This window comes from Natator depressus, chromosome 1 (genome assembly GCF_965152275.1).
Source record: "Natator depressus isolate rNatDep1 chromosome 1, rNatDep2.hap1, whole genome shotgun sequence".
Taxonomy (NCBI): Eukaryota; Metazoa; Chordata; order Testudines; family Cheloniidae; genus Natator; species Natator depressus.
Genome location: NC_134234.1, coordinates 323292232 through 323314441, shown reverse-complemented (window position 1 = coordinate 323314441; position 22210 = coordinate 323292232). Strand labels below are relative to the sequence as shown.

General features: G+C 39.1%; 1 protein-coding gene across 2 annotated transcripts in view; it reads right to left on the bottom strand.

Moving 5' to 3' along the window:
* RELN (reelin) overlaps window positions 1-22210 on the bottom strand; it is a 452196-nt gene that overhangs the window by 18106 nt on the left and 411880 nt on the right. For both annotated transcript variants that reach the window (XM_074942520.1, XM_074942521.1), the window contains exons 49-61: window positions 19046-19239; window positions 17648-17904; window positions 16183-16337; window positions 14805-15019; window positions 12717-12894; window positions 10134-10309; window positions 8278-8384; window positions 7628-7870; window positions 6969-7144; window positions 4241-4314; window positions 3395-3556; window positions 1576-1733; window positions 350-569 (exon numbers count right to left, since the gene is read on the bottom strand). In XM_074942520.1, coding sequence (XP_074798621.1) covers window positions 350-569; window positions 1576-1733; window positions 3395-3556; window positions 4241-4314; window positions 6969-7144; window positions 7628-7870; window positions 8278-8384; window positions 10134-10309; window positions 12717-12894; window positions 14805-15019; window positions 16183-16337; window positions 17648-17904; window positions 19046-19239 — 2315 coding nt within the window. The remainder of the gene's footprint in view (window positions 1-349; window positions 570-1575; window positions 1734-3394; window positions 3557-4240; window positions 4315-6968; window positions 7145-7627; window positions 7871-8277; window positions 8385-10133; window positions 10310-12716; window positions 12895-14804; window positions 15020-16182; window positions 16338-17647; window positions 17905-19045; window positions 19240-22210) is intronic.

The window sequence follows — 22210 nt, the reverse complement described above, 5'->3', positions numbered from 1 at the left end:
CTGTTAGCATCCTCACTCACTAACGGTCCAAACAGTCTGGCATCCAGCCTCTGCCAATGGCCTCATCTTCAGTGCTGGCTACATATACAGTGCTCTCTTGGGTGTGCTAAAACCATCTGACCTTTCCAGCCAACAGTCACTTCCTATTCAGACAAACTCCCAGTTGACAGCTGCTAAACATTTTGCTGCCCTTAATTTTTTGCTGCTGAGAGATGTATGCCAACCTGGGAGAGCCATCCCTATTCATCATTATCATTACAACTCTACATGCCATTTCATTTTTATAAGTAGTTATTTCTGTCCTGAGCAGTTAAGGTTGTATTTCAAATTAATAGTAAAGTGTTGTTACCTTGCTCGGGTGAGATCCAGAGGTTTAGTAATAGCTTGCCTTATTTGACATCCGTTAAAGTACAGTGAATCTCCATGGGCATATGGTGCCAGCTGTCCACATCCATTCCCTATAACTCCACCCTGAATAGTTTCCCAGTTTATTTCAGTGACTCTTTCAGATTCAAAGTTATCTTTAATGTAACTGGGAAGATCATGGCTGAAAACAGAGCAGTCATCACCTAAAAATGACAAGGCGAAATTATAATACAGACAAGTATCAAAACATTGAGAAAAAATGACTGAATTCAACTGCAGATTCAACTTCTTGTAGTTACTGCCACAGGCAGGGCCCTGTGTATAATGTGACTGCACAGTGGCATACATTGCTTCCTAATTGCAGATTATGTTCAAACTGTTGTTTGACTGTGCATGAGAATCTAAGGTTTCATTTAAAAAAAATAAGGGCACGATTCTCTTCTCATTTACAGCAGTGTAATGACACTGACTCCAGTAGGATTTGCATAGTAACAGGGAGAGGAAGATCAGGACCTAAGTCTCTAGCTTTCCTGTTTGCAATGAAAACCTTCAAAATGTGAACCTAGTGTAAACCAAAGCAGTTATGTCTGTTTAATCTGCAGAAGGCCTGAAACAATTGCTTTAGTGGAAATGTCTCTAAGATAGCCAGGACCCAATGTCATGGGGCTCAGTCCTGCAAGATGGTGAGCAATCTGGCCCTGATCCAACAAAGCACTTAAGCAGTTAAGTGGGACTACTCATGTACTTATAAGCACATGTTTAATAGATTCGATGGCTCAGGACCCAAGTGCTGTACTTGCAGGACTGAGCCCTTACCGGTCAAAATAAAAAACTTGAATACAAACTGGAAGCCTGTGTACTCTGTGAAACGAACACAGGTGTAACACGGTCTCTGTGTGGAGAGTAAGCAGCCAGCCACATTCTGCACTTGGTAAGGTCTGAGTGGCCTTTAAGTGTAGCTCCACATAGAATAAGTTACAGTAATTCAATCTGGAGGTAAAAAGGGCAGGGATAGTTGTTATTCAAAGGTGAAAAGTCTTTCTATTTATGAATTTATATCTTGTCACTGGTTACTCAGGCACTCCAGTGCTGAGTTAGTATATTTGGCTGTGTCTCTATTTTATTTGTTTCATTTTGAGCCAGATTAACATATTTACATACATATATATATATATATATATATATATAAAGGAATATAAGAAATAAAACCTTGGTATCTTTCATCACAAATGCAAATGGCTCCAGTAGTGCAATATCCATGACCACTGCAGAGTTTAGGGCAGGCTTCTCCAATGTACACATGATCTATTGCCCAGCTTTGCTTCTCTGTTTCCTCTCCTTTCTGAATCCACCTGAACTGAGTTGCACTACAAATACCAAACACCACAATATCATATTATGTTGCAGACAGCACTTAAACATTTCTGTACAGAAACATTCAACCATATGGACACAAGTTGAAACAGAAAAAATGAATGGTAAGAACGCTAGATTTGCATTTTGGGGTGAGGCACAGAGGAGACTGAAGTGTCTTGCTCAACGTCGCACACTGAGTCAGCGAAAGAGCTCAGAGAATAGTACCCAGAAGTCCAGGCTCCCAGTTCCCAGCTTTCACCAGAGGGCCACACCACGCTAAAGAACACCAGCACACTTTATTCCATTGAAATGGAGTTTTATATCGATAGGCCTCATCCTGAAAACATTTACTACTCATTCTAGGGCACACTTCTGTAAGTGGTCCCACGGCCTTCAGTTAAGCAGCTTTAGGATTAACTAGATAGCAGACTCTGGCTCGTCTACGCTACCAGATAGGGCTGTGATTCCCCTGCTTGGGTACACATGCTTGTGCTAGCTCACATCAAGTAGCGTGCGTATTTACAGCAGGGTAGCTGCGGTGGCACAGGTTCGACAGCGGAGGTACGGCTTAGCTGTGCCGAGTACGTATCTATCGGTTTCAATCAGGTTTGAACTCTGCCGTGCGCCACTGCTGCTACCCTTTCTACTGCTATTTATACTCGCGCGATGAGACCCGGTGCAAACGTGTGTACGCAACCAGGGGAGTCACACCCCTGGCTTGTGCCGTAGGCAGAGCCTCTGGCTAAGATCCCCAAAAATAGAAGTTACGCTCCCAAATGCACACTTAGACACCTTTGTGATTTTCAAAAGCTTTGTGAACCCAACAGCTCCTAGGAAGATAAACTGGAGCTGTTGAGTGCTCAGCACTTTCAAAAATCAGTTTCCAGGAGATGGGTTTAGAAGCCTAATTTCAGATTTCTATTTTTGAAAATACTGCCCTGAGTCTAAAGCAGCAGTTCTCAAACTGTGGGTCTGGACCCCCTTTGAATGGGGTCGCCAGGGCTGGCTTAGACTTCCTGGGGCTCAGGGCTGAAGCTCAAGTCCCACTGCCAAGGGCCATAGCCTGAGGGTTTCAGCCCTGGGCAGCAGGGCTCAGGTTGCAGACCCTTTGCCTGGGGCTGAAGCCCTTGAGCTTCAGCTTTTGCCCCCCTGCCCAGAGCGGTGAGGCTCGAGCTTTGGCCCCCCAACTTTGGGTAGTGGGGCTTGGGCGGGCTCAGGCTTCAGTTCCCTCTCCTGGGGTCGTGAAGTAATGTTTGTTGTCAAAAGCGGGTCATGGTACAATGAAGTTTGAGAATACCCGGTCTAAAGATTTACATTGGTCTACAATTATAAATCCCAACCCGGAAAGCACTTACTACCAATATTAGTGCTTGCTAACATGACTACCCTGATTGGCTTCAATGGACTACTCAAAGTAATAAGTATTTGCAGGATGAGGCCTTATGATTGTGTCACAATGGCAATCTTTAGCCTGAATGTCATGGGTATTTAATCCTTGGCAGTAGCAGTTTTTATTAAAGAAAAGCAATTCCAAAGGTGTCCATTATGTATCATTTCCATGTCCAGACAAAAGAGAGACACTTTACATTCACCAGTTGTTCCATACTAACAGTGCCAGCTAGACAGATGAAGTTTGATATCTCCAAAGTGAGCTGACCTTTTGGTAACCTACCTGGAGGAGACATGATCAGGCAGCTGGATAGTTATTCTTTTCCATGCGGAGCTGTTGACGGAGTTATAGATGGTAGCTTCATGGAATTGAAATGGGGAGCAGCCAATGCTATTAGATGAGGAAGGAAGACACTGAGTCTGGACAAGTTGCCATGAATCTGTCCTATAGGAAGCAAAGAAAATATGTTGTTAGAACAACTGAAAATAATAATGAAAGGGAAGTTAGCAACCTACTAGAGGTCATGGCAATATTTCTTTTTAAAAAACCACAAATGGTCTTCAGCAACAATTTCCATGCACTGTAATCACAAATAGCGTATGAAAGTCTGCAAACTTTGTGTAGCCATGGTAACCTCCCACAGGGTGGAAATGCTGTGATACATCTGTGCAGGTAAGGGGATTTGGGAAGCAGAGACCAGGAGCCCCTGTGACCTGACATTATAGGTTATGACTGAGAATTCTTTTCCTTAGTCCTTCCCTTTAGAGGTCAGAGAAGAGCCCTTTTATACTGGATTTGCTCCATGGTCTTGTTTTCACCCAAAAGGCATTTAAGCTCAAAATACAGTCCAACTTTTTGAAGTAATTCATAGATCCTATTATTCTACATTGCAGAAGACAATAATGTCACCAGTTAAACTACAAATTAGCATCACAAGGCTTCTAGTACAGCATAGCTTTAGCCCAAAATTTATAGTCCTTTATCAAAGAGCACGACATACTAAAACAAGAGATACTTCGAAGACATTTGTGTGTGTGTGTTTACCAGCAATATGCTCATTAGCTGTAACTCCAGGTACAGTGTCATTGATCTTGCAATATCTTGGAGTAAATGATCGAGACAGCTTACCTGGCATCCTTAGTGTATTCCAGCATTACAGAGTGCAGGTCACCACAAGAAGTTGCCTCACAACCCACCACAATCTGAAACACAAATAAAATGGATCAGGTACTGCTAGATCAGGGAGATCAAACGGACATTTAATGTAATACCTAATGAACTGTCGGTTGCCCTTTCTTTCTAAAGATACAGAATTAGAAGACTGCAACCCAACAAAAACACACTAAAAACTAAAGTGTGCACCACTTCAAACTTTGCTGCCTTTGTGGATCTTTGCATAAGACTGGAAATATTAATAATGATATCTGGGTCTTTTTATACCATGTAACCTGAGACTAATGTCCATCTTTTGTATTCTAATGTACAATAATAGAAAGGGAAGTGCCATTCCAGGTACTAGAGCTTAGAATGCATTTGGAACTAGGGGTAAAGATTTTCAACAAGAGGTGCCTAACATTAGGCTCCTAAATCATGTAGACACTAACATGAATAGTTAGATTTTCAAAGTTCTGGGCACCCTGCAGCTCCTATGAAAGTCAGTGTAAACTGCTGGATGCTCAGAACTTTTGAAAGTCAGGTCACTTATTTAAGTGCCTAAATATGGATTGAAGAACTTAACTTTAGGTAACTATTTATGAAAATCTTGGCCTGCACAGTTTGGTGTATACTCAGGTTCATCGGGTTAAATCGTTTTAAAAGGCTTTGTAAATAGAAATGTGCTGTATGTCTGAGGAAATAAACAGATGACTCCTCTTAACATTATGTGATGCTCAAGTTCAGAGACTTCAATACACTTGACATATTACTGAATGGCTAACAAACAGAAACATCTGAATTTGAGCTGCTTCAAAACCTGTGCCCTCACTGCAGCTGTACAGGAGAACTGAATCCTTAGTTTAGAAATAACATCTGTAGCAGTAAGGAGACCACAGAAAATATAGGAAAGTCAGGAGCAAAATTTAGCCAAGGGAAGAGAATTTAATAATATGAATGTACCATCTCGTCTGAATCAACACAAATCACATCCACTGAAATCTAGATAAAAGATGGCTGATTCAGTAAGCTGACCACCTGTGAAGCTGATATACAAGGCTTTCTACACCCTTTGTATACAACAGTAACAGTAGGTAAAATTCATCCCTGGGGTAACTTTGAAGGTGGTGGATTGTGTGTGTGTGGGTCAAATGCTGTGAGGGAGTGGATTGCAGACATTGAATCTAAGGTCAGGTCCACGCTTATGTTGATCTAACTTACGTAGCTCAGGGGTATGAAAAAGATTCACCTCCACCCAAGCGATGCAAGTTTCATGCTATCCACACTGGTGCTATGTCAGTGGGAGATGCTCTACTGCCAACATAGCCTCCACTTCTTGCCGAGGTGGAGTAATAATGTCGACAGGAGAGCGCTCTCCCATCGGCATAGTGCGTTCTTCACCAGATGTGCTACAGTGGTGCAGCTGCATCAGTGCATCTGTGCCGATGTAGTGGTATAGCGTAGAATTGCCCTAAAACTGGCAATGGCTGTGTGAGAAGATGAAGGTGTTAATTTGTGGCAGAAATGGAAAACAGGGTATTTAAAACTTAAAAACAACAACAAAAGACCAAGAAGCAAATGTAACTAGGAAGACACATATGTCTATCAGCCTATCGCTTTGCTCATATGTTACATCCTGTCTTTGTTTTTTAAGCCTGTGTGCTCTTTGGGTCAGGGTCTTCTCTTTTGTTTGGAAAATGCCTAGCAGATTTTGAGCACTACTGCAATACAAAAAAGTAATAGCAATAATAATTTAATAGCTACATTGTATTGATTATAAAATGTGTTGGCCTCATTCAAAAATCCAGCTAAAAATCAAGAGTAACATCAAGTGGTGCTTTGCTGATTCTCTGGGCCATTTTTCCATGACAGATGACCAAGTAACAAAAAGGGCTATTACTTTTAGCACCTTCAGATTTTCAATATATCTCATTAGTTATTTTTCTGCCCAACTCTGACTCTGTCTCTCCTTTTCTGCCTGTTCCTTGGTAGGAATTGTTTCTTTCTTCTCAATGCTCATTTTGATAGGCAATGGCAGGCACATACCCCAGATCTCCATCTTACTGGACTTACTAATCTTGCCTTAATGTTCAGTTTCAGTCAGTCTTTGTCTCCCTGTCCCAACCACCCAGCAGCTGCTATTATAATGACATCTCACTTAGATATGAGAATAAGAATAGTTGTTCTGCATAAGACCCCGTTGCCACTCACTTCAGTAGAGAGCAATCAGGCAATCAATACCTCTAGCAACCCCGAGGAAAGGGACAGTCATTCCATCCCGGCTTGAAATAACATTTATGCAGAGACAAGGGGTGAGGTAATATCTTTTTTGTTGGACCAACTTCTCTTGGTGAGACAAGTTTTGAGCTTAACACAGAGGTCTTCTTCAGGTCTGTGTGAGCTCTAAAGCTTGTCTCTCTCACCAACAGAAGTTGGTCCAACAAAAGATGTTACCTCACTCATCTTGTCCTCTAATACCCTGGAATCAACATGGCTACCACACTGCATACATTTATGCAATCATTCTGACCCCATGTTTTTTATTCTATTACTGTATTTCCTGGCATTCCAACAAACAAGTTATTAAATATTTAACAGACTACTGAATTTTATATTCTACTTGAAACTGTAATAAATTCCACAGACAAATTAGGTGAATTTTTATTGTATGCTTTACTTTGGATAAAGAGAATGTTTTCCTTACTTTAAATTGCATCATGTATCCTGGCTGTATAATGAGCTCCCTGGAGGACAGGATATTGTATGTGTTGTCCTTTTTTTTATTTGGCCAGTAGAGGTGAAATGAGGGGTTGCCACAGAATCCGGCAGTCCTGACTGCATTAGGGTAAAAACTCCAGTTTTCTTCATGGGAAGTTCCTTCTATTAACATGAGTTACATACAATTACTGGAATGTCTCAGCAAACATGTAGGCTTAGTATTGAATCCACAGAGTCATTATGTACAACATTTTAATGATATATGGTAAATAAGTAACCAAGAGTCTTAGTTAAAGTGTCAGCCCTAGTCAGATAGTTTAAATTGATTTCAATACTGGTATTTTTTAAAAAATATGGCATAGTGGGAATTTCCAAATCCAGGTAGTTAGATGAAATAAACTGAACTGTCTATAACTGTTTGGATTTTAAAAAAATCATAGTGAAATAAAAAAAATCCTTAAAACGAACATAAGCAATAAAATATCAACCTTGTAATTGTTTATAAAAAGAAAACAATGTACAGTTGAAAAATAAATTAAAATGTGCATTTGAAAGATCTTCAGTTAACAATTGTTTAGTTCAATAAACAGGCTGACACAGGCTTCTTAAATCAGATAAGAGAATGCTTGCTACATCCTCCCTTACCATCATCAAATGTATCTACTAGTTGACTGGGATTGATCTCAGCACCTCCAACCAGTATGTCATCTAGTGCCCACTGAGCACGGTCAGAGCCTGAAACCACAATTCCATTGCTCATCACAAAAGGTTGCCACCAGCGCAGGCGAGTTGTATTGGTCAGAGCGTGCTCTGGGAGAAGTATGTAGTCGTGTCTGACCGAGATGTATTTCTGATAATCCATCTCATGAAGCAAAATCCAAGATATGCCTATCGTGAAAGGATTCAGGATTAGTAAAGCAACATAAGGTAGAAATTGTCTAAAAATTAATGGAAGGTAATAGAAAGTCATAAGATAATATCTACGATCTGCTGGGAAAACCTTAACTTCTAATACTATTGCTACTCATGTGATTAGCCAAACTAAAGTCAATGGGATTATTTATGTGAGTATAAGTACCAGGATTGGATCTAGTTTCTTTTGAAACAAAGACAATTTAATATGAGGGGAAAATACACTTTAATATTAATATTAGATTATATAATATAAGATTATAGTTCTGAATAATTAACCCTAAAATATTTAAGTTAGATCTAATTCTGCATATTTCTCAAACATGACGGTGTTTGAATATACTCAAAAAGTTTGTTCGGATGCAACTAAAATGTTGACTTGCCTCCATCAATTGAATAGTCTAACAGAACTCCCTCCTTCCTGCACGTCGGTCTGTGGCATGTTGTCATGTTGTTTTCACTTCCAATTCTTCCCCAGTACTGTAGAAATCTGAAGGAAAAAATGTTGGTAGTTACTCACAGAATACCGTGTACCCTAACAATATGGAAGATTTGTTGCCAAACACAGTTCAAGAGATTTGTTTTCTGCCAACAAATAGATTGAAAATGCTCAATATACTAAAATGTTTTATTAAAGAAAAGTGATGTTTACTTAGGGCAAAATTTTCAAAAACAAGTGTCTGAATAAATCCTGCAAAATATGCATCTGTAGGTGCAAACAGGCAATCATGTGCACAAAAAATATTAATTTGTGTGTGCAATTAAACAGGGAAACCAGGGAACTGAATGAAAATAAGAAGTGATTTCAGTAAAACACAAGGAAGGGAAGTGAAGAGCTACATACAAAAATTAAAAAATTCAGCAGAAGGAGTGAGACCTTATTTAAAGTGATAGACTGAGGTGGGCAGATGAAACTAACATGCTATTGTCTCCTGTATCTTATGGGCCATATTCTTAGCTGCCATACATTGGCAGAGCTTCACCTACTTTAATGGAGATATGCTACTTTACACCATCTAAAGTTCTGGACACACATGTGTACACAAGCTGCACATCTAATATATCTAGCTTGTGTATGTTAAACAATTAAGGTAAAACTTTTGTAGCTAATGAACAAGAGGTAATATTTCACAGCTGTCTTGCCACCGGGCAATTCAATGTTATCACAATAAATATACTGCTGAGCAATCTGAACTGTTAAAAGCCAACCCCAATCCTGCAAGACTTTAAGCACATTATTTTTTATATGTTCCCATATTTCAACAGGACTACTTAGCCAGGAAAAGCCAGTCATGTGTGTAAGTGTTGCCAGGACTGGGCTCTTTGTTACCAATTACCACTGAGAATTGTTTCTTTAAATATCTGGCAAATCCATTGCTTTCCCATACTCCCCTGATTTGGGGTGAGGAGAGACCTCAGGAGGAGGTTCCCTGGGCCATGTTGAAGTGTTAAATGCTTCATATTCGCTTTACAGAAGCCTCATGATAGGCTTGAATTAGCTGCTATGTATCAGACCTTGATGCAAAGGAGGGAGTCTCTTGAATTATTTTTGAATATTTGTCTTCCTTCAACACAATGCATACCCCTCCCAGCTACAACAATGTATGGGATTACATCCAGTTCCCCTGTAGTCCAGCATTACTAAACATAATTTGTATTTTTGAGGTAAACAACTTTGCTTGGCTATTTAAAAAAATTTGTTTTTAGTGCTTGTGAAATATGCCGGTGATACACGCCTGGAGACCAAAATCTTCTGCAGGTGCATACCCATTTAGTTCTGAGCTTTTCTGCTGAGACTAGCAACCCATGTGCCAACTGTGGTGGTGAGGTTGTGATGTAGTTACCCGTACACTAAAGACTATACTGAGACCACCAATTCATCACTACTCTCCCACACCTTTGTCTGTAAATTGTCTGTTTAGATTGTAAACTCGGTAGGTTAAGAACCTTCTTTTATATATCTACAAAGCAGCAAGCATACTGCGGGTGTTACACAAATAATATATTAACAACATAACTCATTGCATACAGTCAGCAAAAAGTCCCCAATTGACCGTAAGAATAAGAACGATTTGTCACTGCCTACCTGAGCTGACTCTACTCTGGTGGTGGCCCATGCATAAAAAGGCTCCATTTCCTATTATCTGAACTGTCTCATCTCCTGTTCTGTTATTATTTAATGAAGCCCTCCATTACAATCTATTAGCTATGTCAAATTCTACTGGGTAACATGACATACTTGGCACCCCTCAAGTCCAGGTCTTGAGTGACAGCTTGCCTCACGGTATCACCTCCAAAATACAAAGCTGTATCCTCTGCTAGAATCCCACATTCAGTACAGGTGTTTCCACCTTCCAAGGACATCCATAAATCTGGTTTAATTTCTTCATTGTCAAAGCGCTCCTTCAGGAAAGTCTGCAGGAAGGAATGTGAGGAACAACCATGAAGAGGCATCATACTCTTTAGCTTTTCTAATGAACCCAGCTAGAACTGACTTTCTGAGTATGTTTAAGAGAGACAAGTTAGATGAGGTAATATCTTTTATTGGACCAACTTCTGTTGGTGAGAAAGACAAGCTACTGAGCTACACAGAGCGCTTCTTCAGGTTCATGTAACTCAAAAGCTTGTCTCTTTCTCCAGCAGAAGTTGGTCTAGTAAAAGATGTTAGCTCACCCACCTTGTCTCTCTTAAACATGGCTATGATAACACTGCAAATATAAGTATGTTTAAAATACTCATGTAAACTGTAACATGTTTTTTGCTTTTTTTGTGTGTGAGTTAAGGGTCACCAGCCTTTTACAGACACAATAGCTTTGTGGGCACAAATAGGGTCATTTAGATGTTCAAATGCCTGATATATGGGAACAATTACTATTTGCAATTATTTGCTTTATGGTAGTGCCCAGACACACAATTAGAATCAGGGCTCCATAGTGCTAGATGCTGTACAAGTATACAGCGACGCATGGTCCCAGCCTTGCAGAGCGTATAAGCATGTGGTCAGACATCTAAAACGACATTGACTGTATCAGTGCACAATTGTGAACCCAAAACTTGAAATTATTACCACCTGCAACACTGAAGTAGGCCAGGTTGAGGCTCTACTGAGAGGAAAATTGAGCCCTAAATATTTAAAAATAGGTATATACTGACCAGTGCTGTGCAGCTACTAAATATATATATATATATTCACAAACATTACTTTGAATAAAAGATTATTTATTTTGATGGAATTCGTGACCCTTTTTATATTCTTCCCACAAGTACTTGTACAATTGATGTGTTGGCCACAAGAGTGAATGTGGAAAGTGAAAGTCTTGGATTACTTGTGAATATATGTTTATGTAATGGTTTGTGCCACGGGTATTTGTACAAAGCCCAGTTGGGAATCTCTCTAAGTTCCATCTTCCTATTTATAAAAGTTTTAGTCAGTTAATCAGGGAGCTGAAATAATATCAGGGATGAAATCCTGGCCCCAGTGACACCAATGGCAGAACTCCCATTGACTTCAATGGAATCAGGATTTCACCCTATGTTCAATACTAGTCACTCATCATCAATAAAAAATAACAAATAAATGAAGACATAGATGAAGGGATTAGTTTACAAGCCACCCTTAAATGATCTAGAGCTGCCTCTGTGTCTACATTCCACCATGTTAGTTGGGTGTGTTGCAAGAGTCACCTCTTCTGGCAGGATAACAAAAGCAATGGCCTGTAAAATGGCCGTATCAGTAATGTTCTGCAAGTAAATCCTTAAATTGAATATATGAGAAGTAAATGGCTTTAATCTTAGTGGAAAGGAGGGAAATTGATCCATTTCCTATAGCGATGTGGTACTAATTTACATTTATGTAACTGGTACCTTAAAATACTACCACTACCACCACTAATAGTAATAAATAATAATACCAATAATTCAAGTAGCACTTAAATTCACATCTTGTGTGGTCTGCATTTCCTTTGGAAAAAATGTGGTTCAACCAACGTCTCTCTTCTGTAGATTATGTACAGACAACATCGTGTATAAATGTGGTTCAGGAAACCTGAGCAAGGGGAATGCTGTAATTTTAATACAGTTTGGGAATTCTTAAAGTTTTTCCCTCAAAATATAAAACAGTATTTTAAATTGGAGACACCTGCTCAAGTCCTAAAAGCATATTTTTGCCTACACTGTACTCTTTTGCTGTATGTCTGGGCCTGTTACACACCATCATCTCACATCTAAATATCTTCAGCCACACAAATACCATTTCACCTTTTGTTGCAGTAAGGTATTAACCTGGGATGTAGAGTACAACTGCAGAAAATTAAAATTACATGAAACTTTATAAGTTCCTTAAATTAAGTTCATATCGTCTGGAGTTCAGTGCCTTGTTTACTTGTGTCTCCCTCTTTATTATAAAGATGAGTTTTCAATACTTGGTCTTGGTAAATTTGCAACAGCAGTTGTGTCCAGGAACTAACAGCAGGTTTATTAGTAGTGTATTTGAGAACTGTTTTGTTCATTTACACATAGCAATGTACTGCAACTGGTAAATAGCAGTTTCATGTTTTTTTTTAGTTCAGAAGGAAAAGATAGTGTAATTATTGGTGTTAGTGATAAGGTAATATTTCTTTAGAATACAGAAATGATATATTTTTAAATAGATGATCCAGAGCTGTACAGTTCAGATCTGAATGTAGATTTGAGGATCTCAAAAGTCTGAGAGGAGTCAGACCCCAAGTTTCAGTTGGAGTGCATCTCTGTTTTTTTTAAAGCTCCATTGATTCAATTTTTTTGTAACAAACTTTTGCAGTACTACCATATGCATTTAAGTTACCTTTAAAGTTTGAGTCAAGTAGCAGTTTGGACCAGAGTACCCCGGATCACAGATGCACTGTTTTTTCAGGCAGTCGCCATGGCCCCTACAGTTGTCCAAACAACCAGGTCCCAGATAGAAATTTTCAATGGCCCATTGAATATCTGAGTACTTCTGATAGAACCTAAACCTCACTGGACTGTACATACAAGAATGAAGAAAAACAGATACAGGTAAAAAGATAACTTTACACAAATGAAAAATGTACACTATATACATACGCTTATGAACAGCACTTCATGGGGTAACAAATCATAAGACACTTTTGTAGCAGGAGATATGTTAATTAAAATGTTTCTATAGGGCATATTAGTCATTCCTCTAATTGACACTGGTCATTCTATTTTAACATGTTGTTATTTAAACTATACTAGATTATAACTAAATAAAATGCACATTTCTTGTTTTCAGTTTAAAGACCTTTTATTTTCTTTTAAACCAGAAAGAGATGTTTCATCTGAACTCCAGTATAAATCTTCTGTTTTAGGCCCTCATCCTGTGAGTAGCCCCACTGAACACAATGGGACTATTCATGGCATAAAATCAGACACATTTAGGATCAGAGCCTTTTAAAATGATGCCTAACATTCTTCGTAGGAATCCATTTTATGTCCTGTATAAAAGATCACATAGAATATGTGGGCTAGATCTGTGAGAACCGCTGTCAAAAGGTGACAGGAAAAAATATTCTATTTTAGTTTCTTCTGAGATGATTTAATTTTAAAAGGATTATTCAAATAATGCAATTCATAGTGCTTAATACTAGAAAAATTATTGTAGCAATATGCACAGATAATTCTGGTAGCATTTTTCACTCTCTAAAGTCAAAATTCCCCCTGTAATTCAGTTTGGGTCTCTGGACAGATTGGAATATGCAGTACAGCTCTGAACTGCAGATAAGAAAGGATAATTTTGCAATTTGTTCAGACCACGAATCATTCTTAAGTTTGGTAGAAAAAACCCCAGGTGATTTTTATTATCACTCTGTTGCCCTACGTTTATAGAAAGCCAAATCTCTTCTATCCTTTCTTTGAAAGAGTGGAAGTGCATCACCCAGCAAAACTGTATTAAGGAGAAGAGAGAAGCCACAAAGAAACATGAAATCTGATATGGATCTCTTGTTTCTAGGGTGGCATGGGCTGGAGTGCTGCAAAAGCAGATTACTCGGTTGCTGGGAAGGAAGAATTTTGCAGTGCTTTTCAGCAAACTCTTCTGGAGTGCAGGTTTGAAGAGAACCTCTTCCAACCCTTTTACGTAAGAGAGAAAGTTGCTGTGGTATGGGCACATTGAAAAAAAGAACAGGAAAAAATGGGAGGAGGGGGGGAGTTCTTGAACTTCAGAGGACATCCTAGGAAAAAAAATGATGTCAGTAGGAACATAAATACCCAGTCACCCTGAAGAGTGGTTCAACTTTGAAAAGTGACTGTAAAGGTTGCATCATAAGAGTCTCTGTTCATTCTGTTTCCATGTCACGTTTACTCATCTTACAAGTAAATAACTCCCCCCACCCCAATTTCTAGCTCTGTAAACTCAACCAAGTATCTTAAACCAAAATTGTGCTCTTTCTGGCTCACCATAAAGATTCAGTGGGCCAAACTCTGCCCTTAGTTACAGCCGTGCACCTCTATTGCCTGAAAACATATGCAATTAGAATCTAGTTAAAAATTCCACTGGTGTTGCCAGAATAGAATCCAGCCCTTTCTCACAGAGCAATGTTGGCCCTGCATGTCAAACAGGAGCCAATAATGAATAAACCCCTTTTTAAAATCAGTCAGCACTTAGGACTCCGAATAGACAAAGGGGCCCCAATTCAGCAAGATTCTTAAGCACATGCCTTACTTTAAGCACATGAATAGTTCTGTTGATATTAACAGGACTACTCAGGGTTCTTAAAATTAGGTCTATGCTTATGTATCTTGCTGACCTGAGGCCATGGAGCAGATCTTTTGCATAAGGAAGTGTACACATAGCCATGGTTTTCAGACTATTTAGTCCCCCTTTAATTCTGCGCTGAACCCAAGGTAATGTGAGTAGTTGTTTCATACTTACTTGCCCACTAGGTTTTCAGGCAGTGAATAAGTTATCCTTTTCCATCCTTTTGTTGGAAAGAAGACAGAGGGCTGTGAAATACTCCCAGAGCATTTTGGATCTGCAGGTAAGCACTGCGGAACTAAATAGCTCCAACTCACACCAAAGTCAGTGGAATATTGTACATGGACTTGATTCTGTACAATTTTTTCTGAAGTTTTACATCCAACAGAAATCTAATATAGATAAAAAGCATATGTAAGTTGGTATTGTAACAGTTCTTAGTATCAATAAAGAGCTGGAGGGATGATTACAGTTTAAAGATTTTTCAGCAAGAAAGTTGACTGGAGATTATGCTTTAAGTTACAGTAGTAACAGTTAGCAGCACTCATATAGCACTTGCCATCCATAGATCTCATCATTAATCCCAACGTGCAAATGGGGAAAATGAGTCCAAAATCCTACTACAAATCAATGGACCCTGATCTCATGACTCCCAAGTCTGGTGCATTATCCACCAAATCATAGTACCTCCCACGCAAGCTGCACTCATCCTATTACCATCCCACTACAGCAAAAGTTAAGATACTAATATTTCACAGGGGAATGTATAATAAAGGGTGACATTCCCTCCTTAGTGAAAAGTCCTGTGCAAGGTCCCTCACATCACTTAACCCTTGTGGATGTTCTACGTGGGAAACATGGGCAGAGAAGCTGCAGAGGGCTCCTAAGCAACTTCTGTATGTTGGTAGAGCCTCTCTATGCTTGGTTCAGGTAGTCTGGTATATAGGAGGCCATATGGGGCAGGTTTGACATGGGTGCACTGGAACTGTACTTACACTGATTCAGTAGCTCATTAAAGGAATGTGGAGGGAAAGTGGCTGCTTTTTCAACCCACATGTTGGAACAGTGACCATACAGGAGGTGTAGCTGTATTCTAGCCCCACAGCCTGTTGGTGGGCTCACCCAACCCCCAAGGAGCAAACAACATGAAGCTCAATTACTCCGAATTTGTATGGTAACAAGTAAATTATACTGATGTATAAATTTGGTTAACTGACACTTCACTAATCATATATGACAAAACACACTTGGTGTATTTGTAACAAATCCCATAGCTGCATCATGTTCTCACACCTACACCATCAGAAACAGAACTCAGGATTATCTTTGTACCCTGTCAGTAACACCAACACTGACAGCCTGCTTGTAGGTCACCACTGGAGGGTAACAATAACAATACATGAGCAGCGCCACGCCTTTCAGCAGGGGACAGTGGTGCAGACATCCTGGTCTATGCAACACATATCAGGCCATTTCCTGTAAATCTGTCCTGCACTGAGGAAAACAGGCTGTTGTAGAATAATTATGCATAATATTTTGATTATAAAGATTTTACCTTGAATTGCATAATCCAGCCTTCTGTAGGAGTTAGGTCATGGGTGACCGCATAAACTTCTCTGCCATCATGGCTACCGCAGATCATAACGCCATCAGGAGAGTCACAGAATCTTTCAATTGAGCAATCATCATGGAACAGCCAATGTTCATTCACTTGAAAATAAATATTAAAGTCAATATTGTATAACTGCAACATTACATAAAGAAAACAGTAAACAGTGTTAACCACTAAGGATGAGCAATGGATTAAGTCTTTAACTATGTACAAACTATTTAGTATTGTTCTTTAAAAAATTCCAGAGTACTTTAGTATTCATCATTCCCATATGTCTATACTTAACATTCAGAACAGCCCATGCTATTCTCTGAGCATAAACCTGTTTACATAATTTTTAATGGTAGGTTTCAGAGTAGCAGCCGTGTTAGTCTGTATTCGCAAAAAGAAAAGGAGTACTTGTGGCACCTTAGAGACTAACAAATTAATTTGAGCATAAGCTTTCGTGAGCTACAGCTCACTTCATCGGATGCATTCGATGAAGTGAACTGTAGCTCACGAAAGCTTATGCTCAAATAAATTTGTTAGTCTCTAAGGTGCCACAAGTACTCCTTTTATAATTTTTAATGCATAAGAATTGAGGACCTGAGAATTGCTCACAATGTTTTGCAATTATGTGGCATACATGACATTGCTGTCTTATTATATAATAATAAGATACTAAATAATATTCTCTTTTTAAAACAAATTTAAGCTCCTGCAATTGACTCTGTGGGCAAACCCTTGTAAGTTGAATGGAGATCTGTGAATGCAGAAGTCTGCAAATGTGGAGTCAATTGCACAATCAGAGCATGTGTGACCTACACAATACCATAATATCTTCAACTAATTAGGTCCACTAGCATGCACAAATATTTCCTTATTTATATTTTACTAGCTATAACTCAACAACTTAATCTGCTGGGTAACTATTTAAAAAATCGTTGCTAGCAAATGTCTGCAAAATAGGAAACAAATACGCAGTGTAGGAAATCCTTTTAGACTAATGTGGCATTCAGTCAAATAACATTTGTTCTTGGAAACAATAACATAAAATTCTGCTGTGCTACGGGTGCAGTAATAAGAAAAAATATCTAGACAATTCTTTTTCTTTAAAGAGAAATGTCTCATAAATGAATTCATTAGCAAGAAACCATTTTGTAAAAATTAATGGTTATTTGAAAAACTGACTGCACGATTTCTTTAAAAATTTTATTTCCTCCCCCCCCCCCCCCATATTTACTTCACCCTTTCCCTCCATGCACAGTTTGTAGATTTAAAAGCAGTTTGTTACATGTTGTTGGTTAAAAAAAAGGTACAGTATAGGGACTGGCTCTGACATTCATTGTGGTGAGACCAACAAGATCAGATTTAGAAGTAGCTGTACTGACTTCCTGCTCTTTGGCTCTGATCGATATCAAACTTTTACCTGTCGTTTTGTCTTCTGTAAACATATCAAAAGCAATCCTTCCAGTGGGTCCTGCATCTGCAGGAGAACGTTCGTGTTGTGGGAGTGGAGCACTGCTAAAAGTGTCTAACATCACTGTCCTCTGATCAGCAGAGCCAGATATCAGCACATTGTCAATAGCCCAGTCATTCTGATCTAAGCCATCATGTTTAGGTTGCCACCAGCGGAAACGGGTTCCGAGAGCTTTGGCCTCATGAGGGAGGAGAATGTTCACAAAGCTAAAATATAATAATGGAGATAAGTCATGTGACCCCACATCTTAATCTCTTGAATTTTGAAAAGAAAAAACAAAGTTTTAAATAAGCTGAATAGGGCTTTTAAACAACGTTGGGCCACATTCTTTGACCAAGTCCATCTTATTTGCCCTACGGTGCAAATGGGCGGAATCTAACCCTAGCTCTCCCTGCTGGAGATTTCCTCACTGTAGGAGACTCCTCAATGGACACAGAGCCTTTAAGACTGGTTCCTATTTCATTGTCCCAGCAGCATCTGGCACAGGCAGTGTATTATGAGTGGAGAGGGACAGGGAGGAAGAGTAGCCAGAGTATGGTGTGTACTGGGTATGCTTAAGTGGGCAGTCCCTTTGGGGAACACTGCCAGTGATGCAGGTTTAGAGGAGCCCCAGGGCTGCTCTAACTTGCTCCAGAGCCAAGCAGAGAATCAGGGAGCCATAACCATTTAAAGAAATTATATGCTGAAGTGGAATCAATATATTAATTTGATGTTAATGTTAACTAAGATGTTTATTTTCAAAGCTGGAGACACTGATCATATAACAATGTTTTATTGCAATTACCTTATTTCCTTTATAGCAAATGACTAATGCAGACATGGGTTAAAATGGCACCGATTCCTTCTAATATTAGGAAGTAATTCATCAGTGCACTGAGGGCCAGTCCAAGGCCTGTGCATCATTTAAGTCCCACTTCAGCATTAAAATAAGACTTAAATGTGGCAGAGACCTTCTGTTTAGACAACAGATCTACTTTGTGCTTTAGCAAATCAGAAATCAGATTATAAGTAAATGTAAGTTAAAAATAGTGTGGACATTTATAAATCAAATTAACATTTCTGACTAGCTATAGTTTTACTTTAACATTTACTGGTGAATAATGGTCAACCATTCACCAGTGTAACTGGCTGTCACAGACCCCATCTGATTAAACTGATGGTATACTGCTCTAATGTTTGAGGCCCAATCCAGCCAGCACTTACACACATGCTTATCTTTAAGCACACAAGTTAATCAGGTATATAAATGTTTGCAAGATTATTTACACACAGCAATATTAGCAATCAGGGCAGATTCTTTATGAAAAAGCCAAAAGAACGAATTAGTAGAAGTATATATTTACAAACCCGGGTTTGCTGAACTGGTCATAGAAAATTTCCATTAAGAGGTTCCAAGTAATGCCACCATTCACAGAGTACTCCAGGAGAACACCTTGGTTCCGATTGTTAGGAGTTATTAGACATCCATACATGAAATAAAACTGGATGAATTCTGCATTAGTGAGGTTTAAATCCACTGTCACTAATAAACGGCTACATCCCTAAAAAAAAAGAAAAGAAAACATATTTTTGCCGGTGTGGCTGGTCAGTTAAGATAATCACCAAGGCTGTGATGCTTTCAATGAATATATTCCTGAAAAATACATTTAATTATTTCATTATTCAGTTGTTTTATGGGAATGAAGTGGTATTTTAAAAGGCCAAACGTCTTAATAGGAAGGCTTCATAAGACTGAACCAAAATAATCACAGAATCATAGGACCATAGAAATGTAATACTGGAAGGGACCTCGATAGGACAGCCAGTCCCTTGCACTAAGGCAGGACTAAGGCCTTGGCTATACTACGGGGGAAATTCGATCTAAGCTACATGAATGGCGTAACTCAAATCGACGTAGCTTAGATCTACTTACCACGGGGTCCACATTATGCAAGGTCAAAGGGACTGCCCCCTACTCTTCTCGATCCAGTGGAGTACAGGAGTCGACAGGAGAGCGATCTGTGGTCGATTTAGCGGGTAAAGACCCGCTAAATCGACTGCCAATGCATTGATCGCCGCTCGTTGATCCCCCGGTAAGTGTAGACAAGCCCCAAGTATTATCTAGACCATCTCTGACTGTTTGTCTAACCTGTTCTAACCTGTGGATGAAGATTCCACAGCCTTCCTAGGTAATTTGTTCCAGTGCTTAATTACCCTTATAGTTACTGAGTTTTTCCTAATGTTTAACCTAAATCTCCCTTGCTGCAATTTAAGTCCATTACTTCTTGTCTTGTCCTCAGGGGATAAGGAGAACAATTTATCACCCTCCTCTTTATAACAATCTTTTATGTGCTTGAAAACTGTTATCATGTCCTCTGTCAGTCTTCTCTTCTCCAGACTAAACAAATACAATTTTTTCAATCTTCCCTCACAGGTCATGTTTTCCTGACCTTTAATCATTTTTGTTGCTCTCCTTTAAACTTTCTCCAATTTGTCTCTCGTTTAAAACATAAATGATTATTTACAATTTAACAATTTTGCCAGAAGAATGGAACATACTATATCCTTTTTTTATCACAAGTGTCATATGTAAGATTTTTTTAACTTGTGAAGGAGATCTGATTTTCTGTACATACACACAGAGCAAAATTTCCAAAAATGGGATCTAATTTTGCACCTGCAGCTTTGCATGTCTAACTAACTGAATTGCAGGCTGAAAAGGTTGTTAGATACCATCACTCTATTACTTATGCTCACAACTGGTTGTGGCTGAAAAATTTCAGGCAAGAAAATTAGAGACCAATTTGAGGCTCTTAGAAAATTAGGACCATAATGTCATTCATTACTCTTTTAAAACAAAAATGGTTTTGCTTTAGAGCAGTAATCCTTAATTACTTAATATTTGTCAAAGCTCTATGGACACGAAAATGGCTAGACTACATAGTGATCAATAGGCTAATTCTACCTTGTAAAAAAGCTTTAAAATATTACATGCGCCTACAATTCAATTTGTAGTCCCATGTAACAACATAATAATTAATACTAAAACAGAATAATTAATGATCTGATCTGTGAACATAATTTCAATTACTTTCCATCTTGGAAGATGTGCACTGTGGATTTACTGTCACAAATTGCTATCTATATTTATATGTTTACAATATTCAGGATCCACTGTATCTTTGTTTTCTTAAATCTAGATTACAAAAATCCTCATCCCCATCTATTCAACACTGGCTGGAATAAAACACTTTAAGTAACATGAAAGTAAACAGTCTGGTATGTGTAGACCCTCAGGAGACAGAACAATTGTCATAGATTATTTTTACACCTTCTGTAAGACAACCTGTATTTTATGAATCACTCACTCTGCCCAGTGCATTCATGTGGTCTCAACTAACTCTTAATGGGAAAAGGCAGTGAAAAGTTATTGCTTTCTGCTGTTAGAAAATAATATAGGTCTGAAACTCAGTTCTAAATATACCTTAAATAGCCCCCAAAACAAGTATGTTTAGACTTTTTTAAAGCAGTATTAATACGTACATGCAGCCTAGATAGCAGCAGCACCAGACCCTGTACAAATTATTCTTGCCAGAAGGACAAATAATCTGTACGAGTAGGCCATTGATGAATGAGTGGATAAAAACAGTTCACAAAAAGAAAAGGAGTACTTGTGGCACCTTAGAGACTAACCAATTTATTTGAGCATAAGCTTTCGTGAGCTACAGCTCACTTCATCGGATGTATACTGTGGAAACTGCAGAAGACATTATATACACAGAGATCATGAAACAATACCTCCTCCCACCCCACTCTCCTGCTGGTAATAGCTTATCTAAAGTGATCACTCTCCTTACAATGTGTATGATAATCAAGTTGGGCCATTTCCAGCACAAATCCAGGTTTTCTCACCCTCCGCCCCTCCCCCCCACAAACTCACTCTCCTGCTGGTAATAGCCCGTCCAAAGTGACCACTCTCTTTACAATGTGTATGATAATCAAGTTGGGCCATTTCCAGCACAAATCCAGGTTTTCTCAACCCCCCCCCCCTTTTTTTTTTTTTTTCAAAAAACCACACACACAAACTCACTCTCCTGCTGGTAATAGCCCGTCCAAAGTGACCACTCTCTTTACAATGTGTATGATAATCAAGGTGGGCCATTTCCAGCACAAATCCAGGTTTTCTCACCCCCCCCCCCACACACAAACTCACTCTCCTGCTGGTAATAGCTCATCCAAACTGACCACTCTCCTTACAATGTGTATGATAATCAAGGTGGGCCATTTCCAGCATAAATCCAAGTTTAACCAGAACGTCCTGGGGGGGGAGGGGGGATAGGAAAAAACAAGGGGAAATAGGCTACCTTGCATAATGACTTAGCCACTCCCAGTCTCTATTTAAGCCTAAATTAATAGTATGGATTTGTGCTGGAAATGGCCCAACTTGATTATCATACACATTGTAAGGAGAGTGATCACTTTAGATAAGCTATTACCAGCAGGAGAGCGGGGTGGGAGGAGGTATTGTTTCAT